The 23,073-nt window shown below is 42.2% G+C and overlaps 2 protein-coding genes across 2 annotated transcripts in view; one reads left to right on the forward strand and one right to left on the reverse strand.

Moving 5' to 3' along the window:
* large2 (LARGE xylosyl- and glucuronyltransferase 2) overlaps window positions 1-23,073 on the reverse strand; it is a 142,791-nt gene that overhangs the window by 76,595 nt on the left and 43,123 nt on the right. The gene's annotated exons all lie outside the window — the stretch shown is intronic.
* LOC135773320 (uncharacterized) lies at window positions 16,873-21,898 on the forward strand. The gene is made up of 2 exons (XM_065282811.2): window positions 16,873-17,206; window positions 17,369-21,898. Exon 2 carries the CDS (start codon window positions 17,412-17,414, stop codon window positions 21,588-21,590), a length of 4,179 nt encoding a protein of 1,392 aa, XP_065138883.1. The 5' UTR covers window positions 16,873-17,206; window positions 17,369-17,411; the 3' UTR covers window positions 21,591-21,898.

The raw sequence follows: 23,073 nt of genomic DNA on the forward strand, positions 1-23,073 counted from the left end.
TGGGCTTTTTGGCACTGTACGTATTAGCATATGTGTGTGTGTGAAAATGTAAAACATTTTGTCCCAGATTCCGGTCAGGGGTCAGAGGTCACCCACACTCCACAAAATGTTGGCTGGTTCTCTCCATCTCCAAATCTCTCCCTGCCCTTTTTTGGGCGGGCGGTCAGAAGACATTATCTTCAGTCGGGCGACCACAGACGTGCATCATCACTTCATGCTCCAAAAACTCAGATTTGCACAGGAGCGCCAGGAACCCTGGCTCCTCGCAAACAGCACAATCACCCGTAAAGCACCTGCATACACACACACAGTGATCTCTTGTGGAGCTGTGAAAGTGGTTGGTTTGTTGACAGCTGTTTGCAGAGACAAGAGGTATTGATTATCTCCCGGGGCTGATGTAGTCTTTCTCTCTCTCTCTCTCTCGGGACTTAACACCTTCGTTTCTCTTTATTCCCTCTCTGTTCTTTTTGCCTTGCGGGACACAGCGAAAGCTCAGGGGAGCATCACTGCCCGTGTCCAGGCGAGTGTTAAATATTTGATGGGTTTCTAGTGGCGTTGGGAGTCTGTTAATGGCTATCTTTAACATACGAGCTCTTCGGTCAAAGGCCTGAAACTCTCTATGGAAATAATCTATCAATAGTGTACCACCACAGGCCAATATTAACACACGTATAGACACAAATTAGAATAGGAGGCAGAAATAATAGACAAGATAGTTGTGGTTAGTTATTCAATATTTGTTAGCTCTAACAGCAAATGATCTGTGGAAAGTACAACTCGGTTAAGCTAAACACATTTAATTAATGAATACTGTTATTGTAACATGTCCTTAAAACCTACAATACCTGTGCGACATAATACAGTAGTTAGGTTTCTATAAAATCCACATATCTGTGGTAGTGTAAAAATATGTATTGGGGAAATGTATGTGGACATAGCTTTCTCTGTCATCCACAGTATGACTATTGTTGGAAAAACTCTGACTTTACTTTCAGCAAAATGTTTTAGTGAAGACAGCCATAAAGGACTGTATGCCATTTTGCTCAAATAGTTTTTTGCACATATACACAGGGATTGGATGGTGACCCAGTTAAACTCAGACACAGGTAAAAGCACAACCTCAAACAAAAGTCTGAGCACAGTAGAAGTGAAAAGACGTCTAATGTTGTTCCCCTTGAGTAATTCAACAACATCAGAGAAAGAGACAAAAAAAGTACAGACGCTACGAGGCGCACAAGACAGGTTGCATGTTGCATGGCTACACATTGACATAAACACAACCCGATCAAGTACACACACCAGCCCAAGTGAGTCATCCACACATGTCTGATTTCAGACACAAATGTGTTACGTGCACCAGCTCAATTTCACTCTTCATTGTGCATACATGTTTGCGATTTCATGCTTTATTAAAACTGTGTTTTAATCTCAGAGTTTTGCACAACTTTTCATAAGAATCAAAATACAAGAAACATTAAATGGTAGATCACACCATAAGCCCAGCAGGATCTGGACACATGGCATAGCTGTTGAACCCTGAACTTCGTCAAACTCTACTTAATGAGGTCAATGCAACTGGGGCAAGAACAGGTTGTGGGGTATTGAATAGCCTTGCAATGCAGTGGAAGAAAGGCCGGGTAGACAAGGTCATCTTACTATAAGTGTTCAATTAGCATAGTGGGGGACACGGTCCACACCAGAAGCGCAGTGTGGGGTCCAACAAGGACACTTAGAAAGTATGTGACTTACTTTTCAAACTCTGCTCTTAAAACACTTTGCTCTGAGAACTGCCATCATTGCTCAGAGGAAAATACTGTTGCCCAGAGGTTGCTCAGCTTGACTCAAGAGACTTCATTTAAATCTGAAATTTTTGTTCGTATAATTATCAACTTTTTCTGAACTGTTCTTCAAACTTAAAACAGATACAAAAAACGAGTCTAGATGCTGTCTATCTATTTATCTGTCTGTGTCTGTCTGTCTGTCTGCCGTATCCACTGTATCTATTTATCTGTCTATCAATCCATCTATTCATCTATCTATCTATCTATCTATCTATCTATCTATCTATCTATCTATCTATCTATCTATCTATCTATCTATCTATCTATCTACCTATCTACCTATCTATCTATCTATCTATCTATCTATCTATCTATCTACCTATCTACCTATCTGTCTGTCTGTCTGTCTGTCTGTCGGTCGGTCGGTCTGTCTGTCTATCTACGGTATCTATCTACAATACTTATATACAGTATTGTTCAAAATAATAGCAGTACAATGTGACTAACCAGAATAATCAAGGTTTTTAGTATATTTTTTTATTGCTACGTGGCAAACAAGTTATCAGTAGGTTCAGTAGATTCTCAGAAAACAAACAAGACCCAGCATTCATGATATGCACGCTCTTAAGGCTGTGCAATTGGGCAATTAGTTGAATTAGTTGAAAGGGGTGTGTTCAAAAAAATAGCAGTGTGGAATTCAATCACTGAGAAATCAATTTTGTGAAGAAACAGGTGTGAATCAGGTGACCCCTATTTAAGGATGAAGCCAACACTTGTTGAACATGCATTTGAAAGCTGAGAAAATGGGTCGTTCAAGACATTGTTCAGAAGAACAGCGTACTTTGATTAAAAAGTTGATTGGAGAGGGGAAAACCTATAAAGAGGTGCAAAAAACGATAGGCTGTTCAACTAAAATGATCTCCAATGCCTTAAAATGGAGAGCAAAACCAGAGAGACGTGGAAGAAAATGGAAGACAACCATCAAAATGGATAGAAGAATAACCAGAATGGCAAAGGCTCAGCCAATGATCACCTCCAGGATGATCAAAGACAGTCTGGAGTTACCTGTAAGTACTGTGACAGTTAGAAGACGTCTGTGTGAAGCTAATCTATTTTCAAGAATCCCCCGCAAAGTCCCTCTGTTAAAAAAAAGGCATGTGCAGAAGAGGTAACAATTTGCCAAAGAACACATCAACTGGCCTAAAGAGAAATGGAGGAACATTTTGTGGACTGATGAGAGTAAAATTGTTCTTTTTGGGTCCAAGGGCCACAGGCAGTTTGTGAGACGACCCCCAAACTCTGAATTCAAGCCACAGTACACAGTGAAGACAGTGAAGCATGGAGGTGCAAGCATCATGATATGGGCATGTTTCTCCTACTATGGTGTTGGGCCTATTTATCGCATACAAGGGATCATGGATCAGTTTGCATATGTTAAAATACTTGAAGAGGTCATGTTGCCCTATGCTGAAGAGGACATGCCCTTGAAATGGTTGTTTCAACAAGACAATGACCCAAAACACACTAGTAAACGGGCAAAGTCTTGGTTCCAAACCAACAAAATTAATGTTATGGAGTGGCCAGCCCAATCTCCAGACCTTAATCCAATTGAGAACTTGTGGGGTGATATCAAAAATGCTGTTTCTGAAGCAAAACCAAGAAATGTGAATGAATTGTGGAATGTTGTTAAAGAATCATGGAGTGGAATAACAGCTGAGAGGTGCCACAAGTTGGTTGACTCCATGCCACACAGATGTCAAGCAGTTTTAAAAAACTGTGGTCATACAACTAAATATTAGTTTAGTGATTCACAGGATTGCTAAATCCCAGAAAAAAAAATGTTTGTACTAAATAGTTTTGAGTTTGTACAGTCAAAGGTAGACACTGCTATTTTTTTGAACACACCCCTTTCAACTAATTGCCCAATTGCACAGCCTTAAGAGCGTGCATATCATGAATGCTGGGTCTTGTTTGTTTTCTGGGAATCTACTGAACCTACTGGTAACTTGTTTGCCACGTAGCAATAAAAAATATACTAAAAACCTTGATTATTCTGATTAGTCACATTGTACTGCTATTATTTTGAACAAGACTGTATCTACTGCATCTATCTATCTATCTATCTATCTATCTATCTATCTATCTATCTATCTATCTATCTATCTATCTATCTATCTATCTATCTATCTATCTATCTATCTAGCTTTCTATCTATCTATCTATCTATCTAAATACCGTATTTTTCTATCGTATCTATCTGTCTATCTATTGTATTTATCTATCTACTGTATCTATCTACCATACTTTATATATCTACTGTTTCTATCTACTGTAGCTATCTATCCATCCATCTATTTCTCTATTGTATCTATCTACCATAACTATCTATCTACCGTATCTATCTATTTACTGTCTATCTTTAATTCTGAGAGTATACTTTGAAAATAATCTGTGCAAAGACTGAGATATTGTTAAGACTCTTTTAAAGTTATAGATGTAACGTTAACTCTTTTACTTCTCAGGAGAAACGTGGACTTGGCCCGAAGAAAAGGTCTCCAGTTGCTCTCCATCTGCTTTCGGTCTGAGAGGCACAATTCAGATATTACTGTAGAGATCTCATTTTTATTTGTTCATGGGAGAATGCTGTTTTATAAAGAGTGAACATTTTGATGCATCATTTAAAGGCAGGGTGCACAATCTCTGAAAGCCAATGTTGACATTTAAAATCACCAAATCAAACACACCCTTACCCCAATAGAATCTGGACCTTCTTTTGATAGACCCCCACACATACGCAACCCAGGCAACTGTGTCAGTTAGTAGACACGCCCCTTACTGCTGATTGACTGTAAGTGTTTAGGTACTCATCCCGAATCCCTTTTCCAAATCGTTTCTCAAAAATCATGAACCCCTGCCTTTTAAGTGATACAATTTTAAGCCTCTTTAAACCTCAGTGCATCATTCAGAATTCACTGTCCTCCAGAACTTTGGCCCACGCACATATTTGTCACTTGATTAAGTGTTTCATTTCAGCATATCTGTAGTTTAAAAACTGAAAGCTCTGAGAATCTGACACTGGAATGAAGGTTGGTAAAGTGAGCCCGAGATGTGGCGAGCATCTTGGCATATTTAGATGGTGAAAGGTGCGTCTAGTTCAGACTCTGATAGAGGAGAATCTGAGTTCTGGAATGTCATGGCAGATGGAGGCAGATGGCCATTCATATTCCTGTATCTCATTACAGCCTCTCAGAGTTTCACATGATCAGTAAAAACTCCCTAACAGATGCATTAGACCTTAAGCGCTCAGCTTATTCAGTCGGGGGACAGCTTTTACTGGCCAGGAGAGGTGCTTTACACTTTTTCACACACATAAATGTGTCTGCCTTGAAATATTACAGCAAACTGCAGTTTTTGCACTGAAATAAAGTGCACATATATGAAAAATATGAAAAGTTATGCTTTATAGACATGAAAGAGTCATGGAAATAAATAAAAACCTAGTCAAGTCCTAAAGTAGGGCTGTCCATTTAATTGTTAATAAAATAAAATAATATGTGTATTTATTGTGCACAATACCTGTGGTTGACTCATAGTGGGTTATGCTGTATATGCATTCAGCAGATGCTTTCATCCAGAATGACTACAGTGCATTCAAGCTATACATTTTATAAATGTGTAATTCCTTTCAGTATCGAACCCATGACCTTCATCTTGCTAGCGTTACGTTCTACCAGCTGGTGTGGAGAAAACTTATAAAAGCTATAAAGTGATAAAGTGTGGACTTTACTCATCCAACTTAAAGGTGCAATGTGTACATTTTAGGATGCTCTCTTTGCAGAAATGTAATATAATATACATAACTATATAGTCAGTGGTGTATAAAGACCTTACATAATCAACTGTATGAGCAATTTTCAATCCACAAAATAAATTGTTATTTTTATACTGATAATTGCCATAAACAGAGTAATAATTACACTTTTCATTTTTTTTGTTAAGGATTTAATCTGACATTTGAAACAAAGATGCTTTTAGCATTCACAGTGATCCGATGCCCTTCTTATTCATGTTCGTACAAATGACAGTGTTTCATATGTGGCTGATATTTTGATTGTAATTATAGATGCAATAATTATATTTTTTGGAAATACCACACATAAAATCTCTCTACTACCTGACAGATATTTTCAAAAGAAATCACAACTGTCAGCTCTAGGCAGCCAAAAGCAGCAAAAAAGAGTTATGGTAGAAGCCCATGTTCACTACCTGTCAATCACTGTGTGTGCATTTGAGTTTTGGAGAGAAGGCGTGTTTTCTGAATAAAATGTCAAATTGAATATATGTTTTAAAGTTTAAAGGTAACACGACATTCAAATATGGCTTATGTAAGTCATTAAATGTGGCTTATGCAAGTGATTAAAATGTGTCATTAGACTTTTGTATAGAATAAACCTGCACACCAAGCAACCCAGCATTGTGCACACATGTTTCTTTGGAGAGAGATTCTGTTATTTGTAATGAATTGGTTGTGGATCTGTGACATTTAGATGGATGCATGGGTAGATGAAAGAACCGACGCATGTGCACGGAGAGATAGATGCAGGTTAAAGAGACGTTTCAATGAAACGAGATGAAAAACTGTAACAGTCTGCAATCAACGTGATTGACATCAGCTATGTTTTTAAACAGTAGATTTGGTTATTATTTAGCCTAATATCTAAATAATGGATATGCATGCAATCACCTTTCCAGCCTAAAGGTCACTTTACTTGACATTACTGAAAATATTACAATACAACTATCCAGTTATATAACTTTCAAGAAAATGAAGAAGATGACACATGCAGACTGACTATGGACATTTAGCCAATATTTCTGCTAGAAAAAAACTTGCTTTAGTAAATAGAAAAAGAGTATATATTGACAAGCTGTCATGACAACATGAAAGACGTTTCCAAAAATAATATTTTTTGGCCCGTCATGGCCCTTTCACTCCACCATGCTGAACTCTGACCGTAAAATCTTTATTTTTGTGTCTTTGACAAATAGATGTTTACAAAGAGTCGCAGGACAGTAAATGAGAAACTAAGTGATTTACATCAACATTTTTCACAGGAATCGTAGCTTGAAGATTTAAAGGGGACATTCCATGAAAATCAGACTTTTTCCATGTTTAAGTGCTAATCGGGTCCCCAGTGCTTCAAGTTATTTATTATGTTTTTCTCAAGTTTCAAATGAATACGAGGAGTTAAAAGATAGAGAGTGAGAGACTGACAGAAACGCGAATGTGTTCAATATGTGTACACAATAAACTTAAAAATCTCTAAAGTTTAAGCATTAAACGTGTTGTTTTATTAAAGATCATTTAAATGTGCTCGTATGGTTGGTCAAAAAGTAAACTTCTGAGTGTTTGTGGAAGTGTATTTTATTGTTACATGCTGAAAATCATTGTGCCTGTTTCTGGCAGCATGAGACCTTAAAGTCTTTATTTTTATTCCACAATGTTTCCCATCTGCTGATAAACATGTATTTAGTATGCATAAAACAGATGATTGACTTTTTAAACTTGTTCAAATATATAATGCTGAATATCTCTTACGAACTTCTTTCGTGAGAGAATGCAATGCCTTGTCTACAGCGTCAGCGCTTGAGACTCCGCCCACCTGAGCAGCTCATTTGGATTTAAAGGGATACACACAAAAACGGTGTTTGTGTGTTTTGCTCAGACCCATAAAGTGCCTATTTTACATGCCACAATAAATTACCTATATGGTATTTTCAGCTAAAACTTCACATCTGGGGAGATCAAAGATTTATTTAATATCTTAAAAACGTCTTGCGGAATGTCCCCTTTAAGCATTAACGTGCACTGATAACAGTAAATGTCATTTTAGTTCACCAGTTCATTTTAAAACCTCAAAGATAGGTCTACATATTAGTACCAAATGTATATCTGTACAGTACCTAAATGTTACTGTAATGTAGATTAACCATGTTCTGTACACGTTTAGGCCTTTTCCAACAGCTTTCGGTTACTCCTCGAAGCAATTTGCTCCAACAAGCATGTTTGTGTGCTCATTATCTGGGGGTAGGCCTATTGTACGATCCACACTTTAATTGATTGACTACTTGGACCAGTAATTTTTGAGAAAAGTGAGGAAAAGTATCAATGCACCTGTGTACCGATAAGGAAAACAATGTTCCGTATATGCTAACAACGATGTTCCGTACATGCTAACAATGATGTTCCGTACATGCTAACAACGATATTACGTACATGCTAACAATGATGTTACGTACATGCTAACAACGATGTTACGTACATGCTAACAACGATGTTACGTACATGCTAACAACGATGTTACGTACATGCTAACAACAATGTTACATACATGCTAACAACGATGTTACATACATGCTAACAATGATGTTATGTACATGTGTTTGTGTGTTTGCCTGACGAAGGTCTTCGACCGAAACGTTGCTTTTTAAACTTTTGAAATAAAAGGGACTTTTTACAGTGTGCAGATCTTTTTCAGTTTTATGTACATGCTAACACCAATGTTACGTACATGCTTACAACAATGTTCCAACAACGATGTTCCGTACATGCTTACAACGATGTTCCGTACATGCTAACAACAATCTTCCATACATGCTAACAAAGATGTTCCAGCAACGATGGTCCGTACATGCTAACAACGATGGTCCGTACAGAGTGCAAAACTTGACTTCAACTACGAAGATGAACTAATGTTTTATCTTACTTGATTGTGATGTATTTAATTTGTTAAAGCATAATGAAAGTAAACATAACCACTGCTTACAGGATGGTGCTGCCTGGGTGCTTTCAAGCAGTCATCGGCCACAACGGACTTTAACCATTAAAAATTCCCAATTTCCAACTTTTTTCAACAAAATATAATATATTTAACATTTTGTGATAACATGTTCATTCATAAAGACTTTAATACAGACTTTAATAAACTTTACCCATTGTTTCCATAATGCTATGCTTTTTAGGATGCTAAACAAGTTTAAATTTCTCTCACAAACAACAACACACATTTGAGTCTTGTGTCTCATTTGTGTTGGTGTGCGCTATTCCAATTAAAGTGTCCATATAAGGACTTCCACTGTACTTACTGCACTGAAATTGACCATAAAAGAAAGAGTGCTAGATTGTTACGTATGAATCTTTCATGTTCATAAAAAAACTTTCTGAAACCTATGCTAGGTTGTTTTAACAAAAAATCCTGGGTTGTTTTAACCCATATTTTGGGTAAAATATAAAAAAAATTTTGGGGTTAATTTAAACCAATGGCACCAACCCTTTTGACCAAATACTTGGTTGAAAATAACCCAGAATTTTTTTAGAGTGTAGGACATTTTTAAAGGGTATTTCCCCAGTGATGGCTTGGGACCATTTTGTTTTTATTTTTCTGACAGTGAATGAATTGTCCAAAATGTTTGATTATTAAAAAAGCATCCATATCTACACCTCCCCCACCCTTAAACCCCAACATCACTGGGACAAAAACAAACTCAAGACTGCAAAAATTCATACAAATTAACAACCAATTGGCTAAAACGTAAATAATAATGAATTACCACGAGATTGCAGTGAGGGATGTTGAAGATTTCCCATTATTCTTAATTGCACAAAACATCACCAACTGCTCATTTATGTGTTTTGTCTGCCACATATTGCAGTCCAACCAGGATTTTTTTTTTTTCAATTAAAACAGACCAGCACAGGTTATTATCAGGTTTCGGGCTGATAATACTCAGAGTCTGAGAGTGGACTTCCGCTCCTAAAATTTGCTGTTAAAGGCAGAAAATAATTGAATTCAAAGCTAGGCTCTTAAAATAAATCATGCCTTTATTGCCAATTTCAAGCCCAGAATTCAGACGTCTCGTGTACCGATGAGTTTAAAGGAATCTACAGTGCTGCACATGCACAATAGGATTCTGTGAAAGCGCAGCGGGTGGTATCTGTTTTCACAGAGCGTCTGTTTGACGTGGTAGGGAGCTGTTTACCGCATACAGCAGATAGCACAAAGTGATTCCTGCTGTGAAGATCAACAAAAAAGTCACACTTTAACACACATGTGCTTGCTGGGGTACACATACAGTACATAATGAGAGTAACATAAAATGCTTTGTGCCTGCTAATTGTGAAAAAAAAAATCACTTTCCACCTGACACGAAAATGAACCTGACGCCTTGTGTTAAACTAGATATTTAACAAGTATAGCTCACCAGCATAATGTTATTGTATTAATACTGTATTGTAGCTGTATCATTTTATATTAGCTTACAGCAGACAGTGATACATAAAGTCTGGCCCTTTAATTCCAACCCACGACAGTGACAAATTTACATGTTCCCATTATAATTAGAAAAGCTGCATACGCTTCAAATGCTTATGATGTAGCTGCTGTATTGTAACGCTTGACTGCAATGCAGACGGGGCGTAAAACTTACATTTGAATTATATTCAATTGGCGGAGTAATCTGATTAAAGTAAGTGATTTCAAGATTCATTAGGTCGTGTTTTTTCTTTATTTCATTTTTGTTTTTAATCTTGTACATCATTATTTTTAATAATTGTAAAACCTAATATGCAAATCTGTCGAATTTCATTGGTGCGTTGTGACAGACTACAGCATAATCATATTGGCTGTCGTTTCTGTAATTTACTGTAAAACTAGTGATAATGATGGATGATTATCAAAAGCTCAAAAAGAGACACAAAACGGATTCACAAATTGCTGAATTCAATTACAGTGAGATTAATTTACATGAATTTTTGTTCATTAACATTTTTATAGGTGAGTTACAAAAAGATTAGAGGTTATAAGCATGCATTCATTTTATGGGCATTTGTATGCAAATGAAATTTGCTTTGACCACAATAAATTATCTTTCAGATACTGACCAGCACTTATTGCTTTGGTGATAGTGTTGTTTCTACATGCCTGCTGGGAATCAGGCAGGTAAGTTATTTCTGTTGTAAAGATTTAAATTCACCTCCTGTTTGACCCTCTTGAGTCATTTAAAATGTAAATCTCTCTTCCTGTTCCCTTCCATCATTACTTAATTTCCTTTGTCTTTTGTTTCCTGTTTTTCTTGTCTTTGCTCTCCTCATTTGTCTCTCTGATGGCTTTCCTTTCCTGATCCCGGTAGGACTCCGTATGCGCTCCAGAACCGGAACACCACTGCTGGGTTCGAATCAAACTCAAGAGGGATTATGAGCCCAGTTAATCAGAAACCTTTCCACTCTTCAATCACAGTGTGTGCGCTTGCACTAATCTCCCACTTTCTATTGTGTGCTCTTCCTCTGATCAAGAACCCAATTACAGCTTTAAGGAAAAGGCAAACAAACAATCAGAGCTTTACGAAACACGCCGCGCTGCCGTTTACCACCCCTCTAACTAAATCAATTGCCTGTTTCATGAGATTCCCAAATTAGCAGTTAACATGAGCTGGAGGGGAGTTATCGATATCTGAGTGAGGTGAAATGGTATTGATAACATTAGAGAAGGTGATTACTCACAATACAACACAGTCACGTCTGCTCTTTTAACTTGCCAAAATGTGTACCTGTGTGATAAATTGTCTGTTTATTTAATCCAAGCCTTTGATCTGCAGGCTACAAAATGCTCTTTTTCTGGTGATGCTTTCAGTTAAAATGGAATTTAAGTCATTATTTTGAGTGGTTATGGTTGTAGATATCTCATGAAATGTGCCTATATCATCATATATGATCAACATAGGGCTCTATCATACACCCGGCGCAATGCAGCGCAATGCGTGATGCAAGTGTCTTTTACTAGTTTCAACCCGGCGCAATTATCATTTTCACGTTTAGCGCCTCGTTGTTTAAATAGCAAATGCAGTTGCGCCCATGGGCGTTCTGATCTAAAAACAAGGTGTGTTCAGGCGCATTGTTGGCGCGTTGCTATTTTGAGGCAACTACGCCATTGACCAGAAAACAAAAAACAAAAATAACAATTTCAATACAAGTAAAAAACAACACAATAATTTAACATTATTCTTAAACTGGTGGTCTTCTTCCTCCGCTTAGTTTTTCAGTTTACGAAGTCCGTCATCTAAATAGGGATTATAGACATAGCTCCAGCGCAACTGGCTTTTAAAGCGCTTTATTGCACGTTACGCCCAAAACACATCCATACTCATTAGGAGAAAAGGAACAACCCTTTTCGACCATGCGCTCGGCGCACAAACCATTTTTTCCGTCTTTAAATTGGCAAAAGTGGATTCGGACACGCCCATTTAGGCGGTGCGCTGTGCGCTTTAGACCATGCGCTTATATCGTTAAAATAGGTCCCATACTGTATGGTCTGCCTGAAAACAGCACAAATCCATCTGATTGAAGTATGAAAGTTTCACAGCATAAAGTCTTTAAAGAGAGCACCTATTTCATTGCTAAAAAACAACATTATTTTGTGTTTTTGGTATAATACAATGCATTTGTGTGTTTTATGGTTAAAGAAACACATTATTTTCCTCATACATTTTTGTAGCTCCAGATTTCACTTTCTTCCTGAAACGCACGGATTCCTGATTGGCCAGCTAATCTGTACATTGTGATTGGTCTGAATGCATCTGGCGTCAGCAGGAAATGTGACGCTCCCTACCATGTTTGAAAGATTCGGTTGCTAACAGGAGTTAACTTACCCCGGATTTCCACCGACTGCGGAGCGGCTGCAGATCAGCTCCGCTGCGTTACGTCTCCGCACTCTGCCGTCCGTCAATACTCACCAGTTCCGTTTTTGTTGCAGAGCGGCTGCGTGCTGAAGTGACGAGGACTCATGGGGTCTCGCAAATTCACGTGATGATTGCGCGATACCTAGTTTTGTCTCTGCCCATTATGCCGTTGAATTATGACGTTTTTACAAACCAGCCCAGATCACAACACAAGATCTCGCGTAGACAGAGCAGTACATCAAATCCATCCAAAATTCAAAAAATAAGAAGGCTGCTAAAACATTTATATATGATCTATCTTTAATGTATTTATTTGAAACTCCCCCTGGCTCTGTTCCTGTTTATTATTTGTTGTTTCAGTATTAATTACTTTATTTGTGTTTGTTTGTAATGTTTGTATTGCAAAGATTTAATAAAAAAAAACACGAGTTCTTGTGAATTCAGGTATGATCACGCGATAAAGTCATGGCTCCGCCCTGCGGAGCTGTCCGGCATCCGTCAAAAATAGAAGCTCTGCGTATTTGTGCCGGAGGGCTGCGGATGGCCGGAGCTGTGACGGATTCGGAGCGCAGTCAGTGGAAATACACACATTGACTTGAATGGAAACCGATTGACTCCGCCGCCGTTCCGCAACGGATCCGCAGCCGTTCTGCAGTCGGTGGAAATCCGGGGTTACAGGCTGTGAGTCAGAAGCGGGAGGAATTATGATAATGTCGGTCTTGTCTACAAAACCAATCACAGAAAGTAAACTGTAACCTACAATCCGTCTGTTTGTTGTAGTCCAAGAAAAGAGATTTACATTGGAGACGATAACTCGCGTCATCGTTTGTACCTTTAGCATATCGTTAACGTACTAATACACACTTACACACCAAAGGACATTTAAAAACGTGAATCGGACAATAAGTGCTCTTTAAAAGCTTGAAGCAGGTAATAGAATCTAAAAGAGTTATTTTAACGTGTTTACCATTGTTGTTATTAACTTGAGAGACGTTTGTGAATGACGTTTGCACACTGGTCTGAGACATATCCACGCCCCCAAACATGACACGGCATATTACGTGTCAGTCATGGACTCCCAGACCTTCAGTATGAAATCTAGCTACACCAGACTACACAGATTCATGAAAACGTCCAGAAACGCTGTAGTATGCATGCCAGGCCAGTAGTTGGCGATGTTTGAACATGCCGTTTTCACAAATTTGCACTGACATGATGACTTGTAGTTAAAACCAGTTTCCACATTTTTACTGTTGTCGTGTAAATAAACAGATAAAACTCTTAAAAAGTTTTACATTTTTATTTGAAAATGGTGTCTTGTAAAAAGCCTTTTAGAGTGCAACAAAGTAGTGCCCACTTTTTGGAAAACCACTTATTAAGTCTACACAGAAATTATTACACAAAGACTACTTAGGGCACTCACTGGGTTTAATGTGAGGCGAAATGCACCCAGCAAAGTACATTTAATCTGATCAACCTTATATGCAATTAACAGAACTATGAAAATGCAGAGTGAAACCAGCTTTCATCCTGCAACGATGCCCAATCTACACAGTGTTTGATATGTAATTATATGATTACCATGTTTTATAATGAAGCTGATGGAGAAAAGCACAGCAATCACGCAGGAAGCTTTCAACAACTAATTGCTGTGTTTAGTCTTTTAACTGGCACCCAAAATGAACATTGGATCCAGGCCAGGAAATAAATGTGCAAGTTTATTTTAACAAGTAAACAAAAAGAACAACATTATCCTTTGTCCTCTGGTTATAACACTATTTTGAAAACTCCTCAAAGTTTTCCTAATAAAGAATGCTATAGACCAAGGTGCTATAGATTTTGCAAAATGTAAACAACACTGGTCCAGAAGCATTTCCTGTTGTGTGTGTTGTATATATATATATATATATATATATATAGAGAGAGAGAGAGAGAGAGAGAGAGAGAGAGAGAGAGAGAGAGAGAGAGAGAGAGAGAGAGAGATGTCTCATCCTGTTCTATGCTGATTTTTATTTAATCAAACGTTCCAGAATGAGAAAGTCCCTTCTCCAATACCATCTGGAACCAACCAGAGACAAGCAAATAATACTTTATGGCTGTAATGTTCCTAAAAATATTGTGGATAAGCCCTTCGATGCCCTTCCAAATGTCCCATTTAATAGGAAATACATCAATACGAGAAAACCACATCCAGCATTCACAGGGTCTTTAAATAATCCCCTCATGAATTCCCAAAAGAGTAATCACCTTAACTGGCAAGTTAATGATTTGTTACAGAACTGACTATAGTGGAAAAACAGAGTGGAAAACTCAATTGACATGAGTTGGATCGATACATTCGTCAATGCAATTACGCATACATAAGCAATTTCACTCCTCATTGCATCTGTGCTTAACATTCTATACCTGCAGAGAGTAATATGTTCAACAAATCTAATAAAGCATAACAATTTGTGCGTGTATGCCAGGTAAACTCTCTCTATTAGCCAAATTTATGAAGCATAATCTCAGTGTCAAATCAATGTATTGATAGCAAAACAGTTCCCATGAGAAAGTAAGAATGTAGCAATTTTTGGAACAATAGATTTAAATTACACAATCAAAAAAGTTTATAGTTTCAGATGCTCACATTAACTCTTTCGCCACCAGCATTTTAAAAAAAGTTGCCAGCCAGCGCCAGAATTTTTCGTGATTTTCACAAAAGTTTATTGGCTTTTCAGAAAATGTTCTTCTTTAAATATATAAACATATCAAATGAAAGAACAGACCCTCTGCTTTTAAAATATAATCTTATCTTCATTAGTTCTCTTTTCATCACCTCTCAAATATGGGTAGGTTTCTTCAAAAACACAAAATTTTGAGCATTTTTGTAAAAGACTTTTGTTAGAGATCAGATTCAGAGCGTTGCTTTAAACATACACAGACATGCCACTGCTTGGCCTAGGGCGATACTTTTGAGAGCTGTATTGCAGAAAGCCGAAAATACTCGTCATTGGCTGGGAAGCGTTTTCTCTTAATTGACAAGATAACTCGTCAATGGTGGTGAAAGAGTTAAGGGTACTGAGGTTTTTGACAGATACCCTGAACACTATTAAGTTAGGTTATAAAAGCATAGCTTTGTCAAGTTTTATCAGTTTAAGAAAAGATCTGATTTGTTAATAGCACTTATTAGCATATATGGGGTCAGTTTTCCAAACGAATAGTTAACTCGTTGCTGAACCATCATAGTACAATGGTTATTTAGAGAAAATACCTAGCTAGTCATGACTGTTTCCCGAAAACATAGTAACTTTGATGCACATCGGTTGTTTGATTCAACAATATAATTGATGATGTCACACAGATGGAGTACCAATTAATCTGATTTAGAGTCATTTTTTGTAAATAACGTACCTTGCATTTGTTATATCCCAAAGGAAACTTGCAAATCAATTAAATATCTTGAAAATATTGTAAATATCTTGAAACCCGTAGTTCTGCTTTAGACGGAGCGGCATTTACTACACAGAGCCGTATTTATCCGAGAAGCTTGGCAAAATCGCACACATTATCATAGCAATTTGTCCATGATTATGAACGTGATTTTGCCGAGCTTCTCTGTGAAATATGTCTCTGTGTAGTAAATGCCGCTCCACTTGAAAGCAGGTGATGGCGATTTAATACTAATCATGAAACCGGCTTTACTGATGAGAAACACATGAGAATCACAGGCGATTTATTCCCCAACCCTAGTAGGCGCTTGAGAGCGTTTTTTTTTTCCATTTTAGATATTTTAATTGATATGATACAAAATATCTGACAACGTAATGTGTAGTTTTTATGGAAAAAACTGGCAGCTATGGTTACCGGAAAACCGACGTGAAAAATTTAAGAAAACATGCAAACAACTTAAATATAGTGACATTTTTATATATTTCACAATTCTTAACTATATATTTTATGGAAAAGTTTTGTAAATCCTTAACCATGTATTTAATTAAAGAGCCAGTAAGATGACAATTTTAAGCATTCTATCACTGTTTATAAGTCACGGACAACAGGTTTAAATGCATGCAAGGTCAAAAAACACTGAAATTTTCTCAAAATATAAATTTAAAATTACCCCATTTTTCAGAGATCCCCAAACGATTCGTGTGAAGCCGTTCAATGACTCAGTCTGCCTAAACCCCACCTTTCAGTAGCCTACTCTGCTCTGATTGGTCAAATGACAGAATCTCTGCACAGACCACAGATCACCCTACTGAAAAAACCAGCATAAAACCAGCATGGACCAGCATGGGAATTATGCTGGTCTATGCTGGTTTAGCTGGTGGTAACCAGCATACCAGCACCAAAACACAACATATGCTGTGTGACGAGCGTCCTTGGAGGAATCAGCGTCGCCCTGGTAACAAATGCAAAACACCTGCAGATCCTCATCACCGGCTGATCGGTCACAGCTGCTTGTAATCATCCACGGTGCATTTAAGCCGCATGAGCTGAGCAGACAGGGAGACTCTGGTCTTGAGCCATACACAAATACTGGACTAACTGTGTTCTCTTTATTCCCCCAGAAAGCAGCGAGTGACCGACAGCCTCACAGATTGGAAGCACGTTTGGACACCCACTTTCACTGGAATTCAGCATTGAAGGACACTTTGAGCACCAGCCTGCACTCACCGGATCGTCTCACTTTTCTGTTATCACTTTATGTAAATAAATCCACCCTCCGGGGCTTTGTGTTCACAGCATTTACTTGTCGAGTGATTCTTCACCCCGTGACATTTGGTGGAGAATGCGGGCATTCTGTGAAGAATCACCGGCTAGTTCACCGCCCCAACACTAATTTTTTCGCTCTTGTTTATGTACCACAGTGTTCCGGAAAGGGAGAAAGGTTGGCGCGCCCGTCCCCCAGCGATGGAAGAAATGATACAGCGCCTCGCGGAAGTCAGCATCCGCCAGCAGCAAATAATGGAACATCTCGCCACTCGCCAGGGCAGGACGGAGGAAGAGGTTGCAACCGCCCGTGCCACCGCGGCCCACCGGGTTCCGCTACCTGATCCTCGTGCCCAAGCCGCTCGCCTGCTACCGAAGATGACCGCCGATGACGATGTGGAAGCCTTCCTGCAGGTCTTCGAGAGCACCGCCCAACGAGAGGTGTGGCCCCAGGAAGATTGGGCACACGCGCTGGCACCCCTCCTCACCGGAGAAGCCCAACGGGCTTATTTCTCACTTCCCCTGGCGATCGCTGAGAATTATGTCGAAGTTAAACGGGAAATTCTCGCAAGACTCGGCCTCTCGCCTATCTGCGCCGCCCAGCAGTTCCATGAATGGCAGTTCAAGCTCCATGTGCCAGCCCGTGCCCAGGCAGCTGAGCTCAGCCGTATCGCTCAACACTGGCTCTTGGATGGGAACCCTACTGCAGCGCAGGTAGCGGAACGAGTGGTGGTCGATCGCCTCCTCCGCGCTCTTCCCCGCGCTCATCGGCAGGCGGTTGGGATGAGGAACCCTCTGAACACCCTGGAACTCGTGGAGGCGATCGAGCTGGCGGATGCCGTCCATCACCGCGAGGCCGGGGACCGGCCGCCGTTTCCCCGGAGGGTGGTTCAGGAGCGACGCCCGCTCGAAGGCACCCCGCGACCACTCAGCAGGCCGACGGTTCCCCCGCCGCGAGATGAGCCCATGCCCAGCGCTGAACCACCACCCTCCCCGCGAACGTGGCTGGCGGGTTGCATCATCCACCCGCACGTACCATCGGGAGCCCCTGAAGCAGACGTGACGGTGGAAGGAAGACGCTTCCGGGCCCTACTGGACTCAGGCAGTGCGGTCACCCTCATCCAGGCGCGGCTGTGCGCTTCACGAAGCAGCCCGAAAAATTTCTTACCCGTGACCTGTGTGCACGGAGACACTCGCCAAGTACCAGCCCGTAGAGTCACCATCTCATCACCCCAAGGCACCTGGCCGGTGGAGGCTGGCCTGGTGAAGGACCTGCCGGTGGCCGTATTGCTTGGGAGAGATTGGCCCGGTTTTGACCAACTACTCACCGCTGCTACTCAGCCCGCCAGCCCAGAGGGGAACCGTCGAAGACGCCGACGCCCTCGTGGACCACGCCGCCGACCGTCTCTACTCGCCTCCGACAGTGGGAGAGAAGGTGAGTCCCCCTCCCAAAACGCTAATCTGTTTTATGATGTTTTCCAACAGGCTGCTGGAGGGGGCTCTTTCGCCCAAGAACAGCGGGAGGACGATCGGCTCAAACACTGTTGGGGTCAAGTGCGTGTCGTCGAGGGAAAGGATGTCCTCCCGCGGCCTCACCCTCTCCCACACTTTGTCGTTGAGAGTGGCCTGCTGTACTGTGTTGCCCAGCGGAGGGGGGAGGAGAAGAGGTTACTGGTGTTACCCCGGACCAAGACTGAAACCGTCCTAGAGCTGGCGCATTCCCATCCCATGGCAGGTCACCTCGGGGCAGCCAACACCACCCAACGCATCCGTGACCGCTTCCACTGGCCGGGCCTGGAGGCCGAAGTGAAGCGGTTCTGCCAAGCCTGCCCGACCTGCCAGGCTACATCACCCAGAACCCCTCCCCCCAGCCCGCTCATCCCGCTACCTATCATCGAGGTGCCCTTCGAGCGGATTGGAATGGACATAGTAGGCCCGTTGCCAAAGTCTGCCCGCGGACACGAGCACATCCTGGTAATCGTCGACTACGCCACCCGGTACCCGGAGGCAGTCCCCCTGCGTAAGGCCACCGCGAAGTCCATCGCCCAGGAGCTGTTTCTGCTGTCCAGCCGAGTTGGCCTCCCCTCGGAGATCCTGACTGACCAGGGAACCCCTTTCATGTCCCGGCTGATGGCGGACCTCTGCAGGCTGTTGCGGGTAAAGCAGTTGAGGACCACGGTTTATCATCCCCAGACGGATGGACTCGTCGAGAGATTTAACCAGACCCTCAAGCAAATGCTAAAACGCGTGGCGGCGGAGGATAAGCGGGATTGGGACCTCATGATCCCCTACGTGCTTTTTGGGGTCCGTGAAGTTCCCCAGGCCTCAACTGGCTTTACCCCCTTTGAGCTCCTGTTTGGTCGTCAACCACGGGGGCTCCTGGACATCGCCAAAGAAGCTTGGGAGCAACAGCCTGCCCCTCATCGTACTGTCATTGAGCACGTCCGCCAGATGAGGGAACGGATCGATCGGGTGATGCCGTTAGTCCGGGAACATCTCAGCAAGGCCCAGAAATCGCAGCAACGCCACTACAACCGGGCGGCCCAGCCACGGGAGTTCCAGCCGGGAGACCGCGTCATGGTCCTGGTCCCCAACTCTGCCTGTAAGTTCCTGGCTACCTGGCAAGGGCCATATTCAGTGGTGGAGAAAGTCGGACCAGTCACATACCGGCTGAGGCAGCCAGAACGGAGACGGAAGGAGCAACTGTATCACATCAACCTCCTGAAGAAGTGGGTGGGGACCCGGGACCAAGTGGCAGCCCTGAGTCTCACCGACCCCGTCATCGTCGACATCAACTCCGAACTCTCAGCCGCCCAAAAGACCGAGCTGCAGCACCTGGTCAGTCAGTTCCAGGATGTGTTCTCTTCCCAGCCCGGGCAGACCAACGTACTCCAGCACGACGTCAGGACGCCCCCAGGAGTCATCGTCAGGCAACGGCCCTACCGTGTCCCGGAAGCTCGTCGGCAGGCTATAGAGGAGGAAATCAAACAGATGCTTGACTTGGGGGTAATCGAACCATCTCGGAGTCCCTGGTCCAGCCCGATTGTGATGGTCCCGAAGCCGGATGGCACCCTCCGCTTCTGTAATGACTTCCGCCGCCTGAACGAAGTCTCCGAGTTTGACAGCTATCCCATGCCCCGCGTCGACGAGCTGCTGGATCGCCTTGGGAGGGCCCGGTACATCAGCACCCTAGACCTCACAAAGGGGTATTGGCAGGTACCACTCTCGGATGCCGCTAAGCCGAAGACTGCCTTCTCGACCCCTAGTGGCCACTGGCAGTACCGGACCCTTCCCTTCGGCCTACATGGGGCCCCAGCGACGTTCCAGCGGATGATGGACATCATCCTGCGACCCCACCAGGCGTATGCAGCCGCCTACCTGGACGACGTCGTAATCCACTCGGAGGCATGGGAAGAACATCTGGACCGTCTCCGGAGGGTGCTCTCGGAACTCCGGCGGGCTGGACTCACCGCCAACCCCCGCAAATGCCACCTAGCTCTCTCCGAGGCCAAGTACCTGGGTTACCAAGTCGGCCGAGGCCTCATTCGGCCACAAGAGAAGAAGGTGGAGGCCATCCTCTCTGCCCCGAGACCCCGGACGAAGACCCAGGTACGAGCCTTTTTGGGGTTGGCGGGTTATTATCGATGTTTTATCCCCAACTTCTCCTCTTTAGCCACCCCCCTGACAGACCTGACCAGGAAGGGGCAGCCGGAGAAAGTATGCTGGACCCCATCGACAGAGGAGGCTTTCGCCCAGGTCAAAGCAGCCCTCACCTCCTCGCCTGTGCTGCGCGCCCCGGACTTTAGCTGCCCCTTCCTGCTGCAGACGGATGCCTCCGACACAGGTTTGGGAGCCGTGCTCTCCCAAATTCAGGAAGGTGAGGAGCATCCGGTCATTTATATCAGCAGGAAACTGTCCCCGGCCGAGAGGAAGTACGCCGCCGTGGAGAAGGAGGCCCTGGCCATCAAGTGGGCAGTCCTGGAGCTCCGGTACTACCTCCTAGGCCGCAAGTTCACCCTGGTCACCGACCACGCACCCCTACAGTGGATGGCTCGCGCCAAGGACACCAACGCCAGGGTGACTCGCTGGTTCCTAGCACTCCAGGACTTCCACTTCGAGGTGCGCCATCGGGCCGGGGCCGCCAATGCGAACGCTGACGGCCTCTCACGGATCTGGTCGGCTTTTGCAGGTTTGTCAGGGGTCATTCCCCACCCTCCCCGGATTTCACCCCTAATCTCTCCATTTCTGCACAGGACCAGAACGACGCTTAGGGGGGGGGAATGTGACGAGCGTCCTTGGAGGAATCAGCGTCGCCCTGGTAACAAATGCAAAACACCTGCAGATCCTCATCACCGGCTGATCGGTCACAGCTGCTTGTAATCATCCACGGTGCATTTAAGCCGCATGAGCTGAGCAGACAGGGAGACTCTGGTCTTGAGCCATACACAAATACTGGACTAACTGTGTTCTCTTTATTCCCCCAGAAAGCAGCGAGTGACCGACAGCCTCACAGATTGGAAGCACGTTTGGACACCCACTTTCACTGGAATTCAGCATTGAAGGACACTTTGAGCACCAGCCTGCACTCACCGGATCGTCTCACTTTTCTGTTATCACTTTATGTAAATAAATCCACCCTCCGGGGCTTTGTGTTCACAGCATTTACTTGTCGAGTGATTCTTCACCCCGTGACAGCTGGTATGACCAGCATGGGATGCTGGTGCTAATGCTGGTTTAGCTGGTGCTAATGCTGGTTTGATGCTGGTTTAGCTGGTGCTATTGCTGGTGGTGATGCTGGTTTGATGCTGGTTTAGCTGGTGTTCACTAGCAAACCAGCACCAAAACACAACATATGCTGGTCTTGCTGGTATGCTGGTTTTTTCAGCACTGCAGTGGCACAGACCAACAATAGTGCAACATGTATTGACCTAGTGCTAACATGATTTACTGAGAAGACATTATCAGCATCAATACACATCATTCATCATTAATCCAAGCAATAACAACGACGATAGAAACTAAAATTTTACACTCATTTTAGCATTTATGTGAACTAACCGCGGGTCATGGCAAAACTGTAAGTGAGCATGCATTAGCCCCTTGCTAACGTGACTCTCTGACAGTAAATTTAGAGTTTAAACAATGACATCATTCATCATTAATCCAAGCAGTATAAACGACGATAGAAACTAACAATTTTACACCCATTTAAGCATTTACATAAACTAACCGGGTCATAGCAAAACCCTAAGTGAGCATGCGTTACGTTAACCGCTTGCTATCATGACTCTGACAGTATATAGAGTTTAAACAACGACATCATTCATCAATAATCCAAGCAATAAAAAGATAGACATTTTACACTCATTTAAGCAAGTATGTAGCTATGATCATACTTACAGGTTGTGGTTAGGAGACACATGTTGTTCCAAATAAAGTGGGTACTGAACCATCTTTCATTGCCAAACGTATAAATCCCTCCTTTAAAAATTAATTTTAACCACTGATTCTTCACAGCCAGACACGTTTAGTATATCCCTCCTTGAAAAAGTCTCCTTTGGTAGTGAAAACAACAACTGAAAACACAGCGCAGAGGGGGGAAAAGTAATAAAATATTGTACTCAAGTAAAATAAAAGTTACTTTAATAATATTTTACTTAAGTAAAAGTAAAGTTACTGGTCTAAAAATCTACTCAAGTAAAAGTAAAAAGTAAGTCATTTTAACTTTACTCAGAGTAAAAGTTACTTTTTTTTTACAGCGGGGACAGGCGGAGGAGTATAGTTCAAAAACGACAAACTAGTTGTTTTTAATTGTAGGAACATCTTTACAATTAAAGTGCAATAAGAAAAAGTTAATAAAATA

This window comes from Paramisgurnus dabryanus, chromosome 9 (assembly GCF_030506205.2).
Source record: "Paramisgurnus dabryanus chromosome 9, PD_genome_1.1, whole genome shotgun sequence".
NCBI lineage: Eukaryota > Metazoa > Chordata > Actinopteri > Cypriniformes > Cobitidae > Paramisgurnus > Paramisgurnus dabryanus.